The sequence below is a fragment of the Leuciscus leuciscus genome (genome assembly GCF_965113295.1).
Source record: "Leuciscus leuciscus genome assembly, chromosome: 4".
Taxonomy (NCBI): Eukaryota; Metazoa; Chordata; class Actinopteri; order Cypriniformes; family Leuciscidae; genus Leuciscus; species Leuciscus leuciscus.
This window is the reverse complement of record NC_138728.1, coordinates 20206246-20233938: the sequence shown is the minus strand read 5'-3', so window position 1 is coordinate 20233938 and position 27693 is coordinate 20206246. Positions and strand designations below refer to the sequence as shown.

The window sequence follows — 27693 nt, the reverse complement described above, 5'->3', positions numbered from 1 at the left end:
CTGGCCATCATAAGAACATATATCATCATGTCATCAATTAAAAACACCCTAGAGATTTAAAACTGTTAGATGTAAAGGGGTTAACTTAAAATTAAGTTACTCAGCTGATATAACACAGCTAGATGTTTTTCCATAATGCAGTGTTTAATTGAAGTAGAGGTGCTCCCGCAGAAATGCTAAAGTCTTGTTCCAAGCGTCCTCTTGTGCATACGCATGTGATTGGGTCTGTCCACCCCAAAGAACGACAACTGCAGCAACAACACCATGTAAAACAGATGAAAAACACACACACATATCACAAATAAAAACTAGAACTGGCATTAAGCCAATAAAAAACAAAACAAATGATCATGCATGCATACGATATACCTTTCTGTTTTGTCAACTGTAGGTTGAAGTTAGTTGCACGAAAGTGAGGTGAGCAAGGCGGTTCAATTAGATGACCAGACCCGGGATACGTCAGGACTTCCAACAAGTGCCGATTTCCTGCTTTCTCCATCATCATCTCAATCTGGGTTTAAAAGGTAAATACCAGGGATCCAAATCATGTCAGACAATTTAAATTAAAGCTTTTTAATAAATTAATAGTTATTACATTTTTGATTTTTCATTTTCCATTACATAAATGGTACAAAGGGGGTGAACAGGCAATAAAAAACATTTTATTCTAGCTTTATGCATTCTTTTCTTATCAATATTAAATAAGCAATATTTTGAACAAAAAGCTGAGAAAATCATGTTAATGTCAAAGTATTTGTCCACATCACATCCCCAAAGCTTGCACTGTCCTATACCACTTCCTGGGTTGACATTTCATTCAGAAACGTTAAGCTGTTTTGATTTATATGCTGTTTAAAGGGACAATGTGTAGTTTTTTTGGTATTTTATTATCTAAACTCAATATTTTTATTCATAAATATGTCCTCAATGGTGTACAAATACCTCTGCCAATGATCTGACTTAACCTCATAAACGAAGAATTTATTATCTTTACAGTATATACATGGGACGGGTAGGTCCACGGAGGCTTCCATGTAGTTCTTGAAAAACTATAATAGCAGAGAGGGACAAATAGTACTAGGCCAACGCGTTTCCACAACGTGTTTTCGTTCAGAGCCAGCCAGCCAGTCACGTGACGTGACGTGACTGAAACCAGCAGAAACGGAGGAGCAGAGCAGCGAGAGGCGCTTGTCACTGCCCCGGCAAGTTTAAAAGGCTGCACTGTACGGTTATTTATAATGGAGGACCATATATATGCTGAGTCACAGGATAAGGAGTCCTCGTCGTCGAAAAAATCCAAAATAGGCCGTAAAAGGAAAAGTGACCGGAGATTACAAAAAACAAGGGTTAATGTCGGGATAGCTTTTAAGTTGCCTGCTTTCTTCTCGACAGGTAAGTCAATGTTACGGTCTTAATTACAAGCTTTTTTTCATTGCTATGTTGTGTACTTTATTATATAGACAGCAGAACATTTATAGTTAAAAGTTAAACAGGCTCTTTGATTAATAGCAGCTATTGAGTAAAGTAGAGAAGGCCCTAAAAACAAGGTTGTAAGTTTTGTTTGTTCAAATCTGTAACATTTGTTTGTTCGTTGTGTTAAGTTGCAGTTTGTTTGAAATAACAAACCAGTTCACCTGAAGGAAAACTCGATGAAGTGCTATTAGAAGACATCTGTCACAGCTTTTTGGTACATGACGGCTACCGTAGATGCAACACGCATTTTAAAAAACGGGGCGCTGGAGAGCACTATTCGTTTGAATGCAAAATACAATTTCACCACTAGATGGGAGAAAATCCTACACAATGTCCCTTTAATGTTTAATGATTGCATTATTTTACTTGTGCATATGCAATGCTTTTATCTCTTGTTTCTGCTTCTGTGTTTTGATCCAGATATTCTGTTCTCTTTCAGAAGATGCGTAGTAACACCCCCTACTGTATAACAGTGGAAACATGGTTTGCAGGAAATTTCTGTCGATGGCGGGGAAGCGTTGTGTCATAAATGATGGAAAATTCCGCCAATGATGGGGAAGGAGTTAAAAAACATTTCCGTTGTTTAACCTTCAAAAAACTTTTTTGCATGTTATCCAAATTTAGGCCATTTGAAAACAGTTTCAAAAGGTTACTACAACAGTTCAGTAAAGTTATTATCTTAACAGCAGACAATATAATACATAAGAAATGTAACTCACATCTTCAGCAGATTCAACTGCAGGAAAAGCCTGATCATCACCAGCAGTCACCAAAAGAAGTGGACACTTTATTCTCCCAACCTGTGTGCATTTAAATAAAAACACACAATTGACATTACAAGAAAATAAAAATAAGCAAAACAGACTAAATATCAACATCCATAATATCAACATACTGTGTATACTCACATCTACTTTTACTGGTGGGTCTGGAGGAGTCATTAAGATAACATCTCTGTGAATTACCTGGTTTTCCTCATTCACACGTAGTTTATCTACATTCCTGGAATAGATTTTGTAGTGCTTATCATTAGTAAAATATTTACATTGAACAAATTTACTCGATATTACTGTTGTTTAAAAAATTTAGCAAATTATTACAATTATTTCAGTTCACATTGTATTATCATACTGTGGCCCCATAATAAATCTGAACACTTAAGTCAAACCTAAAAAAAAAAAATTGGTCAAAATGGCATTTATTTTAAAGAAAAAGTGTTTTACAAAAATAAGTTTTATAAATAGACATTGGTACTATGCTCAAAATGTACATAAACTTTCTGGTTGCCAAATGTTAAAATACACATATTATATAACCATATTACATTTATTTACGCATATTATCTTGAATGGAGACTCTCGACCGGAATTTTACCAACCACTCTGTACGTGCACACATGCACGCACACATACACACACACACACACACACACATGCACTAAGTGTGGGTCCCACTTAATGATATGTGCAGAGTCTACCTGGTCATCCCCATCCACTTTAACTAGTTTCTACAGAATTTCTTAAGCGTCATATACAGTTTTTGTTCCTGCAGTTCTCCCAGTGCCGGCCCGAGCCTTTTGGGGGCCTTAAGCAGAATTTGATTTGGGGGCCGCCTCCCACCACGCAGAATCACCTGTGCTTTACGATTGACACAAATGTCACGCTATAGTGTTAAATTATAAATTAATACAATGAGGTTATGTATTAATACAAAATTTATAAAAGTTTTAACTTTTTCTTTACTCTTTTACTAACTCTTTGAAACTTCTGAAAACAAACTGTTACAAAACATATTAAATAAATTATTTGCAAAATATCCTCCAACGTTTTGCAACATTTTGCAGTTTGAATGATGTCTTGTATGAACATGACAGAGTATCTTTTTATGTTTCCACTGTTCGATCGCGCCCACGCCTCAAACACACACACACACACACCATATTCCAGCATTGCAATCTTGACATCGCAGCCTGTTCATTATAGCCTTAATAAAATATAATAATAAAATAGTCAACCTAACATATAAAAATTACACTGCTGTTTAAATATTCAGTAGTACAATTTGTACCATTCACGGTAAGCACTGCACCACTGTGATGTTTCCAAGCACATTTTTGCACATGTGAAGAGGATGATTTTTTTCAGTCGATATTGGAACGTGAGTAAAGTACAAAGCCTATAATAAAGAATAGTTTAGCAGCCAAATACAATGCGAATGTTGAAACATTTTGATTCTAATGAGAGGGATACGTGAGCCCAACGCCGCTTGCTTTCACTTTCACTTTAAATTATTTTGTTTTGGCCTTTTTTATAGTTATTTTTTTATTCTTGTTCTGTTCTGAATATCATTAAATTTAAAGGATAAATCATTGATTTAAATGTCAATCATCAATCATTGTTATAAAAAAAAAATTTTTGTATATGTATAATAAAATATCTAACCCTAAATTTGAACATTACCATGACTTTGCGCACGAATTGTCTATGCTTGCGAGGTGTCTAGTTTATGCACATGACTCAAACACTGGCAGACACAGCAGCAGTTGTTGGCAGGTATATTGATCATGAAATCAGAATTTTCTTGTCTTGAATTATTCATCCATTCATTCATTTGTCACTTGTTTAAGGTAATTAATGTAAAAAAAAAAAAAAAAAAACCTTGATTGGGGGCCCCCTGGTGGCGAGGAGGCCCCAAGCAGCCTCTTAGTTCGCTTAGGCCTCGGGCCGGCCCTGAGTTCTCCCAAGTATAGTTTTCTTTCCTGATGGACCTGTATCTTTCACTCTTTCCTATGCTGGTATGTGGTCATCCAAAAGCCTCACTGACAGTCAGGAGGCATACAATAAAATGCCAGTTATGCATGTAACTGTGGTTCTATGAAAGCCAATGACAGAGATGCACTACTTGTCAAGTTCTTACACTTTTAAGTGTGAATTAAGTGCTCAAATTTTGGCCACACACTGAATAACAAAAATTCCAAAACACTTTATAACACCATAACATATTTTCTGTTTTCTGTGTCTCACTTTTTCATCTCCTCAATGAGTTCAAAGAGGTTTTTGTCAAAAGGAATCAGGTGACTTCCGTTAATGCACACAGAGCACTGGGGCTAAAAGACAATAAATAGAGACTAATCAACATACCAATGTAATTCAAGAAAAATATATCTGCATTCAAAATGTAGATTCATGTGTGTGGGTCACCAACCGTTCTCCTGCAGAGCTACTGTCCTGCAGTGTTCAGATTTATCCCCAATCAAACACACCTGAACCAGCTAATCACAGTGTTCTGCAGGACAGTTGTTCTCCAGGAGCAAGGTTGGAGACCACTGGTGTAGGCCAAGCAAACCTTGATGACATCAGAGTAGGCCACAATACTGAGTGTGATTATACTTCCAAAAGACAGCCCAAGCACAGCCAGGTCATCTGTCTGTACAACTGGATGATTCTTCAGGATCTGGTATGCTTTCTATAGGAAATATGTACACACACATCTGTAAAGATTAATCAACTGTTCACCCCATAACCCAATTTAGGTTTTGTCTTGGTTCTGCCCTGGCAGCTTTGTCTGTGTTGTCTTTGTTTCATGTCTCTATGTTTGTGTTGTGCTTGAACATTAGGCTCTGTCTTTGTTTGTGTTGGCCATGTGCTCCTCTGTTCCTGCCTCCTTGTTTCCCTGTACCACACCCTCTTGTCTAGTTGAGTCCTCGTTTGTCTGTGTTGTCACCTGTTCCTTATGTTCTCTGCTCCCTTGTTGAGTCCTCGTTTGCCTGAGTGTGTTCACCTGTTTCTTGTCTGAATATGCTCACCTGTTCCTCTTATTCTCAGCTCCCTTTATATAGCCCCTTTCACACAGCGCGATGATCCCGGCAAATTGCCTGGAAATTGCCAGAAAGCCTTCTGTGTGAAAGCAAACATGACCCGGGATTGATGCCGGCATCGATGCCGGGTTGGGGACCTAATAACATTGCTGTGTTCAGTCCCGGAACGCACGCTGTGTGAACAAAAGCCGTAATAATGCCGTGTCGTAGTGATGACGCTGAAGTCGGGATCGTTCGCCAGCTGTGAAATGGTACGTAATGTGCAAGTTTATGCACAAGCGTGGAAATCGCAGCTCATAAGCAAACTTAAGACGCTGCTGAGACATTACAACTCACATCGATGTCACGTGTCTTTACGGGATTTTTACAGGTTGTGTGTGAACGCACTCTCTGATTCCGGAAAATCACTGGCAGTGTGAATGAACCAAAATCAAACGAACCCGGGTCAAATCCCGGTCACTTTATCCGTGTATTTTCCGGAATCTCTGTGTGAAAGTGGCTTATGTGTTCTCTTGCCCTCACGTTTTGCCAGTTCGTTGTCATTGAGTGTGTTGTGCTACCTGTTAATTATTGCTCATGGTTCAAGTTGTGGATAGTGCCTGGATACCTTGTCTTGTGTTTGTTGTGTTCCCTGTTTGTTCCAGCCCTGCAAGCTGGCTGCTTCCTATCTCTACCAAGCAGCGAGACCGGTGCAGTGACTGATCGTGCCCTGTGAGTTCATCTACGTTTGCTGTATTATCCTATCTGGCTCTTGCTGCATCCATTGACATTGTGCTGCACATCTAGCACAAACGGCATCCATCTTGTTTACTCTTTCACTTCTTTTCTTACACACATTACATCAGAATACAACACTTCAACAGTTCTGGCTCCATTTACAAAATAGTAGTCAGCAATATAATTCACCCTTTTTTAAGAACATCAGATTTTAGTAACATATTCATTTAACCACCTAGGCTTCTGAACATAACGTTTGGGTCTAGTGGTATAAGTGTGTGTGTAGTGACTAGTGAGCAGTGTTCTCAGCCAGAGTTGTTGGTGTGCCTGGAAATGCAGTGAGATGGGAAGCATTCTGTGTCTTTCCAACACTACCCACCCCCATTTTTTTGGCACCCACGAGAGGATCAGTAAACTTTGTGTCCCTTAGGAACATGCAAGGGGTTCCGTACCCTCACTTTATCCCCCTCCTGGAAACAAGGAGTGTAAGCACTCTGCTTAGCATCAATGTACTTTTTCATTTTGTGTTGCAGCTGCATAACGCTTTGGCGAACATTTGGCAAAGATTTGTGCACATTTGCCTGCCATAGAGGAGTTGAAAGGGTGAAGTACCAGTTGCAGCATGTGTGACACCTACAAGAAGTCAGTTACCGCAGGTTTCCATGACTGATGTAGCTGGATGGCTATTTGTGTTTGAGCACACGATTGAACGTCTCTACAGCACCATTAGCTGCCGGGAAGTAAAGAGAGGAACGATGATGAAGAATATTCCTTCCTTCCAGAAAAGCAACAAAAGCAGCAGATGTAAACTGAACACCGTTATCAGTAACAGTACTCAATGGTTTTCTATGGCGGCTGAAGACTGATGACAGAAATGAAACCACAGACTCCATTATGACAGTGTGAGTAAAGGAGATCTCAGGCCATTTGCTGTAATAATCAATTAAAGTTATTGCAAACCTGCAGTCGGATGCAGCAATGTGAAATGGCCCGAATATATGAAGAGCTCTTTTCCAAAACGGGATAAACGGCATTTAAAAAAAAAAAATTTGTTTGTCATTTTGCTGTGTACTGAACCTATTCACTGCTCCATCAACGTTTCATGACAAATCGCTATATTCACTTGTTTAAAATGTACTGCAAGATGCAGTTTCTTTCACAAAACGAGATAAGCGCCGAACCTATTTTTAGCCTAAACGCGATATATCCTCTCAATCAATCAGAATTCGGTGAGCGTTCTACACAATCCAAATAGGCGGCGATCTGAACAGAGGTTTGTTACTTTGTTTATGTTCATTCATTCCTCAAAATGAGTGCTTTAAACTGTAGTAACACTTTTGATGGCCTTGATGAGCCAGTGAGACCTAACACCTGGGGGTAGAAAACGCAGACTGGACAAAGAAAATCACAAAAAACAACAAAAAAAGAAGGTTCGTCACTCGGGTGGCGCGTTAATACCAACAGTGAGATGTCAACACAAAGCTGACGCCAAAGGTTTCTGTCAGGCCGAGAGGCTGTCGCCGGACGATCTGATGGTAAATTTCAACTATTTTTATGGAAAACGCCTCGGTTACGACTGTAACCTCGGTTCCCTGAAGAGGGAACGAGCGTTGCGTCGAAAGACGCTATGGGAACGCTTTGCGTGATGACGTCTTGAAGCACATGTAAAATCAGTCCAATGGTGTGGCGGAACGTCAGAGGCGGGTGACGTCACGTACCAGGAAGCTATAAAAGCCGGCCCGAAACAGAAAACGAAAGCTTCGTAAAGTCTGAAGTCGCGCTGACAGGCATGAAGGAGATATGGCAAGGCGACGCAACGCTCGTTCCCTCTTCAGGGAACCGAGGTTACAGTCGTAACCGAGGCGTTCCCTTTCAAGGGAACTCGCGTTGCGTCGAAATGACGCTATGGGAACGTCTATACCAACGCCTCCATAGCTACAAATGTCTGTCCTGTGTGTAATCATGTGAGCAGCACTAATGCTGCGTTCACAGCGGACGCGAATAGCGCGTCAAATTCGCGTCTACCGCGTCTAGTTTGACGCTTGACCACTTTGTGTTAATTCGCGTGTCCCACGCGCGTAAAAACAAAAGTTTGAAGCGAAATTTACGCGCGTCAGAGGTGAAAGTTTTGGCGGCCATCTTTTTTAGATGTTTATCGAGCATTAGCGTTAGCATTAATCGAGAGAGTCACCGCTCGTATATGCTCTGGAGAGCAGAAACAGCTGCGTAGGGGACATCGTCGCTGTACTCGGATCCACCAGACCCTCGGGAGGGTTTCAGGAGTTTCACAATTTGCTCCAGGAGCTAGGTTTGGTGGACCTAACGGTGAGGACGCTGACGAGGACAGCGTAGGCCGTATAAGGCCTCGGCCTCGAGTGGTCGCTGCCTGTCGAGCCCGCGCTCTACAGCCCGGCGCGAGGTTCACCCTCGCCCGCACCCACCTAATCTGTCATTTATTTTTGTTTTGATAATAAATGGAGCCAGCCTCCAAAAGTGAAACCTGTCCTGTGATTTTTGTTTTTATACACTAAATTGTGTTTGTTGTCTTTACATTAGAATAATAATGTTTCATATAATCTAGAATAGATATGGAATAAATAGCATTCAATACAAAATGAGTATCTCTCATATATTGAAATCGAGTTTTTATGTGAAAGATTTGCTTTGTTGTGCATTTTAGTCATATTACAAAATAATTTATTGAGGCCAAACATAAAATAACATTATAAACTGTCACTTCACCACGTGACAGCAGCAAGCAGGCTCCTGATTGGTTAACGCGGCGCGAATTCACGCAGAAGTTCAGATTTTTCAACTCGGGCGGCAGACGCGAATTCGCATCAAACCCGTGAATGCACAAATAGCACTAATAAAATCATTCGCGCGTAACGCGCTTAACGCGCCAGACGCTCAATTCGCGCTATTCGCGCGAACTTGACGCGCGAATGAGGCGTATTCGCGTCTACCGCGCCGCGCTCTACGCCTCATTCGCGCCGCAGGAATTTTTTACGCGCGTAACGCGTCTTTGCATTGACTTAACATTGAAATCACTCGCGCCTGACGCGCTATTCGCGTCCGGTGTGAACGCACCATAAGAAGACAAAACATGAGACCCTGGAGTAGAGTCTAAATCCAGAGAGTAGAACCTGACGAAGGTGTGCGGTGAGGACCAGCCTGCCGCATCACAGACGTCCTGTAACGATACTCCTGATATAAGGGCCTTAGAGGCCGCCATACTCCTAGTAGAGAGCGACCGGACAGCCAAAGGAGAAGGCTGTCCAGCCGCCTCATAAGCCAGTGAGATAGTCTCAACCACCCACTTGCTCATCCTTTGCTTAGACACTGGACCTCCCTTGTTAGGGGAGCAAAAGTCACTTTTACGCCACAGGGCAGCTCTGTGGACATACGCGTCTAACGCCCGAACAGGGCAAAGCAAATTATTCGCCTCCTGGTCCGATTTCGAAACCTCCAAGTGCCACGAGGGAAACAAGATACCAAAGGGTCTTTCCCCACAGACATTCCACCCAAAGGACTGTGGTAAGCACCTACGGCCGCCACATAAACCTTTAAAGTGGACGGGGTCAGACCTGCAGTGAACCGGTCCTGCAGGAACTCCAGAACTGTACCAATTGGGCAGTTGACTGGATCCAACCGACGGTCACTACACAAAGAGGTGAATACTCTTCAGTTCAGGGCATAAAGTTTCCTCGTGGAGGGAGCTTGGACTGTAGAATGGTCTCAACAACCTCAGTTGAGAGACCTGACTCTATGAGCTGGGCCCCCTCAGAGGCCAAGCCCACAGGTTCCACAGTTCTGGGCGGGGGTGAAATATTGAGCCCCCTGCTTGGGACAGAAGGTCCCTCCTGACGGGTAGCTCCAGAGGATGCCCGTCGAGGAGGGACACAAGATCGGGAAACCATACTCTGCCCGGCCAGCGCGGGGCTATAAAAAGCAGGCAAACCCGGTCCCTGCGAACTCTTTCCAGAACTCCCGGGAGCAGAGCAACTGGGGGAAAGGCGTACAGACCTAGCCTCGGCCACGTCTGTACCATAGCATCCAGTCCCAGAGGAGCTGGATGCGTGAAGGAGAACCAAAGTGGACAGTGAGACGTCTCTCGAGACGCAAACAGATCCACTTATAATTTCCATATCAGCTCCACCACCTCGGGGGTGGAGCCACCATTCCCCGGGCCTCGGCCCCTGTCTCGACAGAGTGTCTGCTCCTATATTCTGGACCCCGGGGATGTAGGCTGCCTTGAGTGACAGCAACTTCCCCTGGGACCACAAGAGGATATGGCATGCCAGCGCAAACCCCCTTGATATAGGCGACTACCGACGTGTTGTCCGTATGTACTACACATGGTGTCCCCTGAGACCTGTGATAAAGCTCCTCAGAGCCCGGAAGACAGCTAACATCTCTAGGCTATAGAATGCCAGGAACGATGATGGTCTTCCCACAGACCTTGAGATGAGCGACCCTCAGGATCGCTCCCCAACCCGTGAGGGAAGCATCCGTCGTTAGCAGTTTGCGACGACAAGGAGCTCCCAGCACTGGGCCCTGGGACAGGAACCAAGGTTTCTTCCACATAACCAAGGCACGTAGGCATCACCGCGTGACCTTGATTGTGCGAAATGGGTTGCCCCTCGGGGAAAAACCCTCTGGTCCTGAGCCACCACTGCAGGGGCCTCATGTGCAGCAGTCCAAAAGGTATCCCGTTGGAAGCTGCTGCCATGAGACCCAACAGTCTCTGGAACTGTTTGACAGTGAGTAGCTGGCCTAGCTTTACACTTCTCACAGCTGCCAGGATGGAATCGAAGCGTGGCGATGACAGGCGCGCCTGCATCGACACTGAATCCCAAACCACGCCTAAAAAAGTGGTCCTCTAAAATGGAGAAAGCACACTCTTCTTGGCGTTCAGCCGTAACCCCAACTCTTTCATATGGGCGAGAACAACATCTCGATGTTGAACCGCCATCTAATGCGACTGAGCTAAAATCAACCAATCGTCGATGTAGTTCGTGATGCGAATACCCCGGAGGCGCAGAGGCGCCAGAGCTGCATCCACGCATTTGGTGAAAGTGCGGGGTGATAAAGCCAGGCCGAATGGAAGAACTCGATATTGGTATGCTTTGCCCCCGAAAGCAAACCTCAGGAACTTCCAATGACACGGACGGATGTAAATATGCGTCCTTGAGGTCTATCGTTACAAACCAGTCCTCGGACCTGATCTGTGGCACGATTTGTCTCAAGGTTAACATTTTGAACTTGAGCTGCATGGCTGACTCGTACAGAACTCGAAGATCTAAAATGGGACGCAATCCCCCGTCCTTTTTTGGAACTATGAAGTACCGGCTGTAAAACCCGGTTTCCCTGTTGGAGGGGGGTACATATTCTATGGCCCCTTTCTCTAACAGAGTGTTTACTTCCTGTTCCATAACCAGAACCTGCTCGGGGCCCACCACTGTGGGCAGGACCCCCATAAACCGCGGTGGGCGTTAATAGAATTGTATCTAATACCCTTTTTCCACGGTCTGCAGGACCCAACGAGAAACATTTGACAGTAGCTTCCACGCTGTCAAAGATTCTACTAGAGGTACCAGTCTCTCGAGACTGGTTTCTGGATTTTGTTGCTGTTGAGTAGTCGGCGCACCGGCAGGGAACGACCAAACAGACTGCTCCAGCACCCTCCTCAGAGGGGGCGGGCATCCCGAGGCCACTACGTTTCCGGGTGGACCTTGAGATATGTGCTCGCCGGAGACCGCTGCGCCCTGTAACACCGGAGGCGGCAGGGTTGGCAGAACGGTCCCCTGAGGGCACCGAAGAGAGACGGCACCGTATTTTTCTCCTGCTGTTGAGTAGTCGGTTCGTCGCCCTGTAACGGCGCACCGGCAGGGAACGACCAAACAGACTGCTCTAGCACCCTCCTCAGAGGGGGCGGGCATCCCGAGGCCACTACGTTTCCGGGTGGACCTTGAGATATGTCCTCGCCGGAGACCGCTGCGCCCTGTAACACCAGAGGTGGCAGGGTTGGCAGAACGGTCCCCTGAGGGCACCGAAGAGAGACGGGCACCGTGAAAAGAGGTGTTAACCGCTCTGCTTCGGGGGGACTACCCTCATTTGTCCTGAGCCCTCAGACATCAGGACTTTTTCCCAGCAGCCTTCTTGGCGGTAATAACGGTCCGCAGATCCGTTTTACCCCTCGAAGACTGCTGGGTTTGAGAGCGCCCTCCGTGTCCCCGAGATTTTTGTGGGGGAGCACGAGAGGACACACTCTGTTTTTGAGTGGCACGATGTTCAGCGCTCTTTTTAGAGGAGTGAGGCTGCTCCCGCTCAGCAGCCTCAATGAAAGAACGGCGGGGGAGAAGTTTTTGTAATGCAGCTGCCTGTTTAGCAGCTTCCTGAGATTTAGCTACCGCACTGTTTACTGCATCACCAAATAAACCAACAGTGGAAACCGGAGCATCTAAGAGAACGTGCTTTTCTTAGGCAGAGCCCGTCTCAACATCCACTGATAAATCCATTTGTGAACCCCAGGTCTGAGATCGACGCCGTGCCTCGGCAGCGGCGGGACCCAAGCCCTGGGGAACATGATCGGGATTGAACCGAGCCAAGCGGGATCGGAGCGTACTCAATGGAAGCGCCTCGCAATGCACACAGTCACCACCCTCGAGTGCTGACTGGGCATGCTCCTCACCCAAACAAACAACACAAAGAGTGTGAGTATCACCTCCCGTTAAATAACGCGGGCAGGGATGGACACACACTCTAAACTGCTGCTTGCTCGCCATACTGAATATATATATATAATATAGACAGACAACACCAAATAACAAGGACAGATTCAACACAGAGAGCAACTGAAGACTCAGAAAGCTTTCGTTTTCTGTTTCGGGCCGGCTTTTATAGCTTCCTGGTACGTGACGTCACCCGCCTCTGACGTTCCGCCACACCACTGGACTGATTTTACATGTGCTTCAAGACGTCATCACGCAAAGCGTTCCCATAGCGTCATTTCGACGCAACGCGAGTTCCCTTGAAAGGGAACCAAACAAGGTTGACCAGGACCAGGCCATACTTCATCTCCTGGACATCACGCAAGTGACAAGGAAGCGTCCGAAAGTCCAGGACATTAACAAACAAAAAGACCGGAACGTATCTGTTAAGTACAGTCTTTTGTGCAACAGTCATCCGGAGAAAGTGCCCGTTTGCAAGGCGCCCTTCATAAAAGTGTTTGGTGAGTACAACTTTCGTTTCAGAATTGACTAGTATACTACCGTTTTGTAGGTTTCCCCCTCGCGATAAAGATATTTTCCTGTAAAGAAGCCTGCTAACGTGACATTAAAAGTACTGAATAGTTCTACTACCCTACTGATAGATAGACTGGCCTTTGATACACTGACCATGATAAGGTGCTATGGTAGATTGTGTGTAGTGATGATAGTGCAAAAGTATAAAATGCGGCCAGTAAACAGTGCAGAGATATGTGCAAAGATGTGATTGTTGTTACATATGATTGGACATTATGTTGTTGTTACATGGTATGTCATTGCTATAGAGCAGGGCTCACACACACATTTTCTATGAGGTTTTGATGCTTTGGCAATACAAAATGTTTTTGTTTTTTTTCATGCCAATAAAGCTTACTAGAGAGAGAGAGAGCGAGAGTGAGAGCGAGAGCGAGAGCTGTGTGTGTGAAAGGTGATATGTTAAAGGGATAGTTCACCCCAAAATGAAAATTCTGTCATAATTTACTCACCCTCAAGTTGTTTCAAACCTGTATGAATTTCTTTTTTCTGCTGAACACAAAAGAAAATATTTTGAAAAATGTCTGTAACCAAACAGTTGATGGACCCCATTGACTTCCATAGTAGGAAAAAATAAATACTATGGAAGTCAATGGGGTCCATCAACTGTTTGGTTACAGACATTTTTCAAAATATCTTCTTTTGTGTTCAGCAGAAAAAAGAAATTCATACAGGTTTGAAACAACTTGAGGGTGAGTAAATTATGACAGAATTTTCATTTTTGGGTGAACTATCCCTTTAAGCAAAAGCAGTTCCTAACCCCTGCTAAGGAGAAAACTGAAAGGGGGAGGGAGTAATAGCAAGTTAGTAGTGTGTAATTCTGTTTATTTCATACTGGCTCCAATGTATATGACAATTTAAATAATTTACTTTCACAGGCATCAGCAAAGGCCGTGTGTCCCGGGTGGCTCAATATTACGCTGAGACTGCTGAGGCTCACCCAGAGAGAAGAGGTGGTGCACGACACAGTGAGGAGCATGCAAGGAGAAGGCAATTCATTGTTGAGCACATTCAGTCTTTTACCTGCAGGGCCAGCCATTATGGCCGGAGAGGAGCACCAGGCCGCAAGTATCTCCCCAGTGACCTGAATGTGCACAAGATGCATGAGCTCTTTGAGGCTCAGAGCCATGCTCAAACCAGCTATTCCCTCTATTACTCTGTGTTTTCCAAGGAATTCAATCTTGGCTTCGGTCACCCAGCTACAGATGCATGCGCTGATTGTGCCAAGTACAAGATCAGGATTACAGACCCAAACCTTACTAACACAGAGAAGAGGATGGAATCGGCATCATTCATCTTGCATCGTCGCAGAGCGCGCGTTTTTTATGACATGTTAGGCAGGGTTGCTGAAGGTCATCTGACCCTCTGTTTTGATATAATGCAAAACCTGTTGCTTCCAAAAACCGCGATAGGACAGGCCTATTACTCACGCCAGATGTATCTGTACCTGTTTGGTGTGGTCGTGCACCATGGGGAGAACAGTTACCAGGAAAAAGATGATGTCCATCTGTATGTGTGGCAGGAGAATGAGGGTAGCAAAGACAGCAATATGATTGCTTCTGCGCTGAATGACTGCCTCAAGGTTCAACTTCAGGACAAAGTCAGCAGATCCAGGGGGCTTCGGCTGTTCAGCGACTCTTGTTTTGGGCAGAACAAGAACATGAGCATGGTGTCCATGCTGATGGAACTTCGGCAGCTTTTCCCCAACCTTGGCATAGAGCACACCTTGCCAGTACGGGGCCACAGTTATCTCCCTGCAGACTTTGGCAGAATTGAGCAGAAGATCAGGAAAATGGACACAATTCTGCTACCACAGGAATGCCACGCCATCCTGCAGCAATTTGGCAACGTTCATGTTTATGGCACAGACTGGGAGGCGTTTGATTACAGGTCAGCCTCAAAAGACTGTGTTAAGGCTCAGAGGAGCTTTAAAATCAGTGAAGCACGAATGCTTGACTTGAGTACCAACAAGGTGGGTGTAAAGACGACTTACAATGGGGAGTATTGTTTCCATAGTGTGTTAAAGCGGGGCAAGCGGTGGGCTGACCTGAAACCTGAAGTACTTCCAAGCAAAACTCTGTTAAGGCCGCAAAAAAGAGAGATGTGCTAGCACTATTAGGAGCAAAAGGTGTGTCTGATGCTTGCTTTTTATGATGATGCACTGTATCAGGTGACTGACAATGCAGGCCTGAGTGATGACGAGTGATACACACACACACACACACACACACACACACACACACACACACACACACTCTCTCTCTCTCTGTCCTCTCACACACTCAAAGCACATCTCACACACAGACACTATGTGATTTTTATTTTTTTTTAGATGTATAGCAGACAACTGTTTTACAGGTTCGACACTTTACTGTATGCCTTACTGAATGTATTGCACTATTGAATGCATTATTGAATATTGAATGTTTTTCATGCATATTTGTTGGACAAATTGGTCCTACTTGTTATAGGCTTGACACATTACACCCCAAAAAAGACTCTCTCTCTCTCTCTCTCTCTCTCTCTCTCTCTCTCTCTCTCTCTCTCTCTCTCTCTCTCTCTCTCTCTCTCTCTCACACACACACACTCTCACACTCTCACTCACTCACTCACTCTCTCTCTCTCTCTCTCTCTCTCTCTCTCTCTCTCTCTCTCTCTCTCTCTCTCTTTCGTACACACACGCACACTCACTGGCTCTCTCCTCTCACATACTCAAAGGACATACACACACACTATGTGATTTGTTTTATGTAAAGCAGACAATGGGGTTCGACACTTTAATGCCAATGTTTGTATTTATTTTAATTTATTACTGACTGACTTGCCTATTGAATATCGTTATCATTATTGAATATTTTTAATAATTCGTTTTTTTTTCATGCATATGTAGTGGACATATTGGTCCTACTTGTTACAGGTTTGACACTTTACTAAAAATGACTCTAAATGTATTACTTAATAACTTATTGAATATTGTTATCATTACTATTACTTTTTTCAAGTTCGAATGACTATTAGCCTAAATGTGTTACTAAATGATTTGAATGTATTTTTAACATTTTTGTATTTAAGGACTGGTATTTGTATGTGTTATTTTGAAATTATTTGTTTTATGTGGTGGAGAATATTAGAACGTGTCACTGGAAATATTTATTTTATTTTTACTATTTATTTTATTTTACTGTTTATTTGATTTGGCTTTTATTTATTTCATGCATTTGCACTTATTTAATTTATATTCATTTATACTATGAGTACCTGATTATATGTTGCATGTTCTCTTGTTTTTTTTGTTTTTTTTTAAAAGACAAACCATCATTTTTTCCCAAAAATGTATGGATTTATTGCATAAAAAAAAATTAACTTTGAATTTATCATCAACAATATTGTTGTTTGATTTAATAATCATTGTTCAACATGTTCAGACTGAGCCAAAAAAAACATTTTAACAGGATAAATTGAATATTCACAAGATGTGTGGGTCTAGGTAAAACATGTAATTTTCCTGAAAATTACTGAAATGGATTTATCCCGTTTTGGAAAAGAGCTCCTCATATCTACAGCCAGCAGCACTGGCTGGAGAGGAGCAGGGTGTGACTTGACAGTTTTGTCATTGAGCTGACACATGTGGCAGGAATGAACAGCAGCATTAACCTGAGCATCCATCTCTGGCCACCAATAGAGATCACGAAGGCATTGCTTGGTTCTCACCTCGCCTGATGTCCTTAATGCGCTATGGAGACCAGCACCAATAAATATTGGCCGTGAGCCTCGGAAGACAAAAATGTACTTAACAGTTCCAGGCACTGTTTATAGTATATGGCAGCAAATCAGCAAATCTGACCTGAGAATGTATGGCTCCCACACCATAGTCGTACAGTAAGCATCTGTGGAGACAATTGTGGGGTCAAATAATGCCAAAGCAGGGCTGTTTGCTAGCAATCACTTTACTCTGGTCAAACTTTGTTCAGTTTCTTTTGACCAGCTGAATCCATTTGTATCTTGTAGGCATGCATGCACTGGAGCTACAACAGTGGCAAAATCAGGAATAAAAGTCCAAGTAAGGAGCGCAAAGTAGATCAGCATCAGATGACTTAAAAAGTGCTTTGTCATGCATAGACATGTCATTTCCATGGATGATAATGTCGTCCAGGTAATTTTCAACCCCTGACAAGCCAGCCAGGATGATTGTCATCATCTTCCGAAATGCTGCAGGCACCGAAGCCAATCCGTAAGGAACAACAATATGGAACAGTCCGTCGTGAGTAGAAAAGGCCGCAAGGTCATGACTGTCCTCATGCAGCGGCACTTGGTAGTAAGCATTAGTCAGGTCGATGGTAGTGAAAACAGTAGAACCTTTTAGGCCCCGTTCACACTGCAGGCAAAAGTGGCCCAAATCTGATTGTTTTGGGGTCAAGTGACCAGGTTAGACTTCTTCAGAGGTAGTGTGAACACTCAAATCTAGCCCAGATCAGATTTTTTCTAATCAGATTTAGACCACATACATATGTGGTACTAAATCAGACCCAGATCTGATTTTTTTCAATGCGGCCGCAGTGTGAACAACCAAGGCGGATTTGATGCGACTTTTACGTCAATCTACGTCAACATTTGTCACAATTATGCGTCGGCGATGAAGCCCTAGACACAACAGACATAGATAGTAGCCTAACATTAAAAATTTGAGAGTGAGGTGTTAGACCTAATTAGTAGCCTATATAGGGAGATACTTCAATTCAAGCTAAACTAGAAGGATCCTACCGTAACCGCTCCGTTTAAAAAAAAAATTCACACGAAATGGAAGAACGGGGACACAGGATAACGTGGCTGCAGTGTCAAACTACGCATCCACACAGACCTCTGTAGCGAATTTGCAGCCATAAACCTGCAAAAGACAAAAATAGCCAATTTTGCTCTCTTTCTCTTCGTTCTTCTCCTCCTCAGCATCTGCTCATTAATGTTACGGCTTCCATTACACAAACATGTTTAAATAAATGTGAATATGCTTACTTCCTCCATAACCTCCCGAACTTTAGTGCAACCGCGTGCTGCGTCTGATGTCATTGTTATTGTTCTTTTGCGCATGCGGGTTAGTTTGAAACCTCAAACAGTTCACACTGCAATCAGATATAGGTCACATTTTAAAAGGTAATGTGAACAGCCAATCAAAAAATCGGATCTGAGCAAAAAATCAGAATTGAGCATTAAGACTTGCGGTGTGAACGGGGCCTTAGAGTAGTGAGTATTTCTTCCATGTGTGGCAATGAAAAAGAGACCACGATCACTTTATCGAACATCCTAATTTTACCCTGCTTTTTCTGCGTAAGATCAATTGGTGACACCCATGCAGAGGCGTTGATGCGTTTTACCACCCCAGCTGCATTGCAAGCAATTTAATTTCTCTGACACAGCACAATGAAAAGAGAGTGTCAGACAGCAATGTTTTTGACACACAGGTGTGATAGTTTCATCCAGCTTTACGCGGTGTATAAAGTTTCTAGCACATCCAAAATCAGTTGTCTCACCAATAATGTACTGAAAGACTGGCACAGGAGAGGCAGGCACAGGTAAAGCATTAGGAGGCAGGACTTGATTGTTTTCAATCCTCATGAGTGGTGTCCCTTTGTCCACAACATGGAACATAGCAGAATCTGAGCAGTCATTTAAGAAAAGTTTCGCTGACAAACACCCAACCACTAGTCTGGGAAAACCCAGACAAACTTCCGGCAAATTTAGATTTGCTCTGCAAGTACTCCGGCAAAGAGCCCATTCAAGCCAATTTCTAATCCGTCCAAATCGAGGCACCAATCAGAAACGTTGAGGCGGGCTTTACACGATGAAGATCGCTCTGATTGGTTTTAGGTCTATCCAATTGCGCCCAGAGGCATTTGAGCAACGTCCGTTGGTGAAGCGCACCAACTTTTAAATGCATTATTATATTCAAATTGCAAACACATGAGGACAGTCTCCATGAAAGACACACTGGCAGATGAACGTGCTACTACATTTCTCTCCGAAACGGTAGGAAATTAAATTAGATTTAATAGAGGATTTTAACTGTGACAAGCTGATTGACAGGGCAGTTTAAGTGACAGGATGCACGCGACAGATCCGTCCGATAAAGATGACGAAGTAGTATGTCCCAAAGCTTGCCTACTTTTTTCTACACATTCAAAAGTAAATACCTTTTCTTCACAAAAAGAGTACATACTTTTATGGCGTAGTGTAACTTAGGCGAATTGGGACGCAGCATATGGCTTTACACGATGACGATCGCTCTGATTGGTTTTAGGTCTATCCAATTGCGCCCAGAGGCATTTGAGCGACGTCCGTTGGTGACGCCCCTTTGGTAATGAGTTATTAATGAAGCTTTGCCAGACCATAACTCAGATACTACTGAGAATGGTCTGGTTTTAACCAGGCTACCCAACCACCGGAATTTGGGCTTTTGAATACGTCACATGCCTGGCTGTGGGTCGTGTCAGTATAATGTTTCTGAAATGGCATGCATAAGTACTGTAGGGCAGAATAGATACGAAAGACCCAATGTCAACCACTAAATCCACCACAGAAGTCTGTGAGTCAGAAGTAGATATAGTCACTGTGCTTGTAATGCTGGGTGTACGAGCTGAATATTCTGTGTACAGTACCTCGCGCATGTTTGATTGCGCTGATTGGCACAGTTTAGCGTAATGTCCAATCTTTTTACACTTTATACAGAGCAAAAGCATGACTTCCTCTTCCCCACCTGAGCAGAAATAAGAGGTGCATGTGACGGTTTTCTCCTTGTTCTTTGTTTTACTGTGTGCTGCACTGCTTGTATGGGGGCGGTAACTTGGCGGGAATTTTAAATAGATTTAGCCAGATTTTTGATTATTTTATTTAAATTACATTTTTGTAGGTAATTTTATGGCATAGCAGCCTCACTGGGGCAAGGCAAGAAAAAAAACTTTGGAAAGGCATATTAGCAACAGCCATCGTCTTGACAAACGAAGTCACTATTTGTCTAGTCATCACTATTTGGCCCTTGTAAAAATCACTCAGATCTTCTCACTTGCTCATTTTTCCTGCTTCCAACACATGAAATTCAAGAATTCCCTGTTGAAAAAACAGCTAAAACTAGCCTAAGCTGGTTGGCTGCTCTCAGCTGGTTTAAGCTGGTCTCCCAGCCTGACCATCTAAAGAAGTGTCCAAAACAACTTTTTCTTCAGCAGGGCTGACCATTCACTTGCTGCCTAATAAATCCCACCCCTTGACAGGTGCCATTGTAATGATATAATCAATGTTATTGACTTAACCTTTTGTGTACAATGTTGTGTCTAATCAATGAGTACCTAATATTATCACATTTGCTTTGATGGCCAATAATTTCTTTGAGCTTCTCCCTCTGGAAAAACAGGCAACTTATAATGCCAGATCACATCAAATGTAATGCCAAGGTTGATCCACATTAGGAGACTGTCAAAAGTTCTAAATTACCTCAAAGTAAGAAATATCAACATCTTGCAATCTCAATCCTTTTGGAGCGAAGTAATCAAGTGCCATGGATGCAAAGCCATGAGATGCAAGCAGGGCAGAGCGGTATTCGACCAAACCACCACCTGCTCCCCACAAGTCCAGCACTCCTGGGTACGGCCCAGGGCCTGGAAACACACAGCAAGTAATTTTTACACTTGACTTCTTTAACAAAAGGTCTGTATTAACCCCTGGAAATACCAGAGAATACGAACCAATGCCAAATTTAACTTAAATAGTTATGATTAGAAATCTGTTATTTAATTTGTGTGTGTGTACCTGGAGGTAGGAATAGTGTTCCTTGTACTTCTTCCTCCCTGATGTTTATCCTTTTCACACCTGGTGCTACATGCCAGCGCTCTATGACACTCGTTGCCAGGGGTGTTTTCTGGCTGAAGCCTTGAGATAGATGCCCACTGTATACTGAAATGTGAACTACCATCGGTGTAAGAACATCCCTCTTGCGTATTCTGGAGTAAAGAGTATGTAGTTAGGTAACAAAAGAGAGTGTCAAACCCCTCAAATAAAAAGGAAACCTGATTTTAAACTTGGTCATAAGCACACACTATCATATTGTTCTAGTCTAATCTACCTAAGTCCTTGTTGACTTCCTGGTACGGGTCTCATGCTCCACAGCAACCCCATTGGCTCTGTTCCTTCATAAGTGCCTCCCAAACTTTCATCTTGGGTCCCTAAGGTATATATAATAGGGCATATCCACATCATGTACTTAATGTCTTGATCATTGTTCGCTCAAGAAATATACTGTAGAATTCTATATCTGTAGAAATATCTGACAGCCCAAAGAGTTGGACTTCCATGCTGAATCATGTTTAATGCACTATACAAATATATGGAAATTGTTGCTGTGAAGGTACAGTAAGTTGAATTAATTTATTTCACAGTTTGGAAAACTGCTGGAAGATCCAGCTAAAACCAGCTTTCCATGCTAAGATTCTAGCTACTTCAGCTGTTAGTCATTTATGACCATTGGCTGGTCCAATTAGTGGGTTGGTTGTCAACCTGATCAACCTGGTTGATGCTGATGGTGAAGGTTACTTAAATTATGTAGTTTGAAACATGACTCAAACACCTTAAGCCGGGAACAAACTACATGACTGTCAGGCCGATTATGAATGCAATTTGGTCATGATGACTGATCATGCCCAAACAGAGCAGGTCTGTTCCAGTTATGTCTAGTTGGTGTTTACCGTCTGTCTTTAAATTTGTGTAGTGTGCAGTGTTTTAAGATTATAATTTTAATTTAAGAACCAGTCGTTGCCAGTCGTCCTCAAAGATTTTTCTAAACGCGTTCAATATTTGCAATTGATGCCGGCGACTTCAGAGATGCATTTCCTGTCAAACACCTTGCATCCTTATTTATTTTTGCAAAATAGTTTTTCTTGATTACGCATCTTTTTTTAATGTTTATTTTATATGATTTCATCATAAGTTAACATAAAGGCAAGATAAAGGTTTTTAGGCTATTCATTTTGTTCTGCAAACAAAAAAGTGGAACTGCATTCTGAATAAATTCAGATTAGGCAGTGATTTCTCTCATTTTAAAAAATATTATCAAGTATTCTCTCATTTGGATCTGCCGTCTAATACAAGTTAAACAGAAAAAATAAAATGATAGCTTATTTATATAACTGTACATAAGCTACAGTCTGACGTAGGGGTCAGCAACCTTTTTGTCATAGTTGTATTTTTAAGTTTTTGAGTTAATTAATGTGCCAATCGAATCTTCAATTCCTGCGCTATATGAATGTAGCTGGTTAAGTGGTTATCAGTAAGAGTCAGGTAATTAGAGGGTTTTTAAGAAGGCACCCGAAAGGAGGCCTCGAGATGTGGTCCGGTCTTATGCATTGAAGCGTGCTGTCCAATAGCTCTTCCTTGTTTGTTTTTGCATGGACATGAGCTGGGTGAGCAGGTAGGCTAAGTGAATATCGATGGGTTTTTGTTTCACATGTTGTAGCTTGTTTCACTACATCAGGGTATTATGCTTTAATGCAGACGCAAACATTGTGGATGGTTTGGTAGGCCACTGGCCATGCCCAATCACTGTATAAATTAAATATTGATTAATCCTTATTAAAGTTACACAAGTTATTCAGTCAAGAGCAGTAAGTGATTTTGGTAACACTTTACAATAAGGTTCATTAGTTACCTTTGTAAACATGAACTAAGAATGAACAATAATTCTTTAGCATTTGTTAATCTTAGTTAATATTCATTTCAACATTTATTCATACGTAATTAAAATCAAAGATTGTATTTGTTAACATAAGTTAATGCACCATGAACTAACATGAAAAAACAACAAATGTATTGCTCATAGTTAGTTCATGTTAGTTAATAAATTAACTAATGTTAACTAATGAACCTTATTGTAAAGTATTACCGTGATTTTTTTCTTTGTCCTTTGTTGTTTGATTAACATTAAAACAAAGACTCTGGAATGGACTTATAGACTGAGGTGGACTCTGAAGCGAACTCATGGGCTGGATCAGGCTCTGGAATAGACTCTTCAACTGAAGCACAGTGCACGGCCCAAACACACCAAATAGCCATCGCTGTAAAAGGGAGTATAGTAGACAGTGGGACCTCCTCAGAGACCCCCAGGTTTGACATTACTGCTGAGATGCCAGCTGCTTACACCGATGTCTGCGGTGTGTCCTTCCATACTTGAAGCCAGTCTCAAGTGCCTAGGGAAAGCCTTAATGTCTTCATGTGCAGTGCTCATGACAACAGGTCACACAGATGTGACGTTCATGATGGCTGGAGATTCTGGCAAAATGTCTGTGAAAGTTGAGGCTCTGGTTTGCCGGCCATGTCGTGAAGAGGCTCTTGAGTGGCAGCCACGATGGGAAGAGGCTCTGACATGGTGGCCATCTTGTTTGAAGACACCAGCGTAGTAGCCATCTTGTCTGAAGACACAGGCGTAGCGGGCATCTTGTCTGAGGATTCGGTGTTGCGGCCATGTTGTAAACTGGCTCTGGTGCAGGAACTACAGGACGGGAAGGTACATAAAGCTTGGGGCTAGCAACCATCAGAACTGGGCATGCTGGTGATCGTGGTTGACCAAGCTCCTTGGTCACTGGAGCTTGGCCGAGGACTTGTAAGCGGCCTGGTGCACTGAAGCAGAAAAGCGGTCCATCTTGTTGTGCAAAGCTGGCTTTGGGGGAGTGAGCAGCCCGCCCTGGGAAGGGTTATGGTGCCCGGCGATAGAAGGCTCGATGGCGGGGGACCACCCATGCCGAGAGCCGCCATGTCCTTTACCTCGAGGCCCGCGAGACCGTGTTTTAAATCGAGTGGGTCGCTCCAGTTGTTCCTCATGTGATTTGCGCATGCTGGGAGGACGGGGAAGAGAGTTGTTTCCTCAGGCTGAGAGAGGGTCCCAGCAGCTTCCCATCGTAAATGTCCCTTTCCTGGTCGGTGGTTGCGGGAATGCAGGATTGGGCTGGTCAGTCCAGTTGAGGGACGATGTGCCCAGGGAAGCCCCCGGTATCGCATCATCATCACCGTGTCCTCCATCCGAGTCAGAAAGGCCGAACTCGACGCATTGTGTCGCAGCAACAGGAGTTTCTTCGGTAGCATAAGGCAATGGCTGCATTTTTCAGGGTTCTCCAAAACCTCTTCTGCATCCTTGAAGCCCAAGCAGACCATGCAGAACGGGTGAAGGTCTTTCCCGGCGATCAGTGCACCACGCATGGCCGAAGAAGCGGCAGATTTAGAAAGCGACATACCCCGAAAAAACTGAGAGAAATCTGTGGACGGCCGCCGTGGAAAAGGGGAGCAGGTGAAAAAATAAGAAGAGGCAGCTCAGGATGCAAACACAGTTAATCTGGCTGAATAAAAAGACTGTCACGTCTGGCGGAGGCTGATTTGGCGATATGTCCTCCTGAAGACACGCAAGTGAGCAGTGTAAATCTAATCGAACTGTGTACGTGCAGAGATCGCGAGAATCGCAAATACATGACAGCTTGTGAAAGTAAACATTTGTCCATTTGTTTAGCTTAAAGTGGTAACCTGAAGAAAGCCTGCAGTATTTTTATTGGCATATTAAAAATAATCTCGACATACAAAGCATAGGTAACACCGGCTACTCATTTTCATAAATACACGCGGTAAAATAAAAAGATATAAAATTATATTAAAATAATGTCAAGTCAAGTCAAGTCATCTTCATTTATATAACGCTTTTAACAATGTAGATTGTTCCAAAGCAGCTTTACATTGATAATAGGAAATTAAAGTAAAGTGTTTTGGCTTTATTGCAGCTCTAGAATAAAGTTATTGTCCAGCTAAAGTTAGTTTGATTGATTCACTTCCGTTGCAACGATCATTAGTTATTCATTTAAACAGAAAACTCTTAAGTTCTTTGCGCAAACTTCAAAAACGCGAACCAGTGAGAACGCTGATGGCGTGCACATGCGTATTATTAGTTCAGTCTATAGGTATGTGCATTTGAATATATGTGCACAGGGGTGTAGTTCTTCCCTACAAATCAACCCTCAACATACTACTTGTCTGGCTTAAAATTAATAATATAGAATTTGTATCGCTTCCACGTTGCCACGCGAACCGGAATTATCCCGGCAACGCTTGATCTGTAGATAGGTAAAGGGAGGGGAGGGAGGCCTTCACAGGGAAGAGCCTTGTTGACATTTCAGGACTGCGCTGTCGTTGCGTCCAGGCGCAGGTCCTTCATCAGATCTGGATACAGCCTGGATCCGGCGGACTGCGGTAAACCTCGGGATAAACAGAGAGACTAATATTAGCGTAGACGCCATTCTTCTTATGATGTAACGAGTACATTAGGATTTATGGGAAGTGTTCCCGGTTCCGGCTGACCTAATCTATGCAGCCTAACATTGAATTATAAAAGTCTATAATGTGTTTTGTGTATGCTAGGTCAAAGAGATGTGTTTTCAGTCTGGCTTTGAATTGACAGAGTGTGTCTGCTTCCCGGACAATGTTAGGAAGACTGTTCCAAAGTTTTGGTGCTAAATAGGAAAAATGTCTATAATAATATGAAAGAAGTTTTAATAGGTTTTGACATTTGTTTGTGTTATGTTGTATTAATTGTGCATTAGTCTCTACTTATAATATGCTGGGAAGGTCAGTTGAGCAACAAGATAGCATCACATCTCAATTCTCACAAGGATGCATTTTGTGTCCCAGCATCCTTCCGAGTTTGTTATTTCAAGGTCGCCTGTCAGGACTGGTCTCCACGAGAACGCAAGTTTGTTATTTGCGTTCTTGGAATTGAGAAACAGCCAGTGTGAGAGATGCTCTGCTCTGTACACGTGTCATGAGAGGTTTCAGTAACTCAAAGTAATAGAGATTTGAGCTGTGTGTCATCTACACCTTTTCATTCTAACAGTAACAATAACTGTCGTAATCATAGTATTCCAGTGAAACTGTGGTTATCATTGTAACTTTTGTAAGTCATGCATTTAGACTACCATGCACCTGTAACTGTTCCGTGTTCATCACTGATGTAGTGTCCAAACGCCTCCCAGAAGTCCTTATCCTCTGTTTGAAGTAGAGAGTGTAGTGTCACCTTTTGACTTGGTGGTAAATTTGTTACAACAATCCGAAACTTCTCATCCACCAGCCCTCGACTGGGATGGACAGAGAGTAGTGGACATGTCCTCCTCTGAGTGCTCACAGTTCTATACAGAGATTACAGGAGAGATTGAAACAGTCATGGTTACTATAAACTTTTTTTCACTTCCACCCAAAGAAACATCTGAAAATACCACCAATCTGAAAGTTCCTTCTGGTTTACCTTAATTTAGCTTGTGTTTATAAGGAATATGGATGATAGCCGGAGAATACTATTCCAAAAGGATTTGAATTCTTTATCTCAGGTTTAGGTGTCAAGCTGACAATATCTAATAAATCCAACCTTATTTAGTTTCCAAATGGGTTAAGCGTATTACTTGTTTGCTGAAGATCAAGAGATAATTCCCACATCTCCACTTTATGTAATTTATCTTCTGCATGATTATGGTTCAATCTATTAATGGCAATTTGGTCACATGCCACCTCCAAATGTGTTTTGGGAGTAATCTGATCACAAAACAATGTGGATGCCATTCGGATCAATTGGAGGTAAATGGTGCCATATACTCTCATCATAGGTGTTTTAGATTCAGACTCTGATCATTGTGTTAGAGTGTCTATTTAGAAACTGTCATATACAATTATATGTGCAAAAATGTGATGTTAAATGGTAGCCATGGCCTATACCATAGGTAAAAACCCTATGAAAAAATTATATGAGTTAAAGTTGTATGATAGTATTCAGTGGGTTTAACTCTAAGATGAAATGTGTTCAACAGTGAATTTATACAAATCAAATGACTTACCTTAAGGATATCAGGTTGCTCACACAGTTTATTTGTGTTAATGCTGTCACACGTGCCATATACAGAAGTTTAGAATTAAAAAATGCTGCAGTGAAACTCCTCATAATTGTTGTGACAGTTCTTCAGGGCAAGGAGAAGACAGAGGTGTACTTTTTTCCGACAGTTCTCTCAACAAAACAAACACTGACCCTTCAATTTAACAGTTCCTTTGGCTTTGTTCTCCACAGAGACGCACACAGACACGAGTTCACCAAGTTCTCTCGCACCTTCCCCAGTTGCTTTTATCCTGTCGCTCCAAGCCAATTACTGGAATGAGAAACTGGCAATAATCATGGTAAACTGACCTTCTTACTCACCACTCCTTTCTTGGCTCAGGTACCCAAGTGGGTCCAAAAGAACAGGATTGAAAACCACTGGACTAGAGTGACTAGCTAGCATGAGTAGACATGTCACATACTCTGTGACATACTGTTCCGTTACAGCTCTC

General features: G+C 42.9%; 1 protein-coding gene across 1 annotated transcript; it reads right to left on the bottom strand.

The window, feature by feature from the left end:
- Window positions 1-27437, bottom strand: LOC309496360 (peroxisomal succinyl-coenzyme A thioesterase-like). Its single transcript, XM_082166354.1, has 13 exons — window positions 27207-27437; window positions 26305-26507; window positions 21419-21518; window positions 21106-21296; window positions 20791-20954; window positions 14759-15019; window positions 14252-14395; window positions 4819-4938; window positions 4497-4579; window positions 2382-2475; window positions 2193-2273; window positions 370-511; window positions 1-248 (listed from the first exon to the last, which is right to left on the bottom strand). The coding sequence occupies exons 1-13, from the start codon at window positions 27308-27310 to the stop codon at window positions 145-147; spliced, it is 1791 nt and encodes a 596-aa protein (XP_082022480.1). The 5' UTR covers window positions 27311-27437; the 3' UTR covers window positions 1-144.
- Between the last annotated feature and the right edge of the window lie 256 nt (window positions 27438-27693).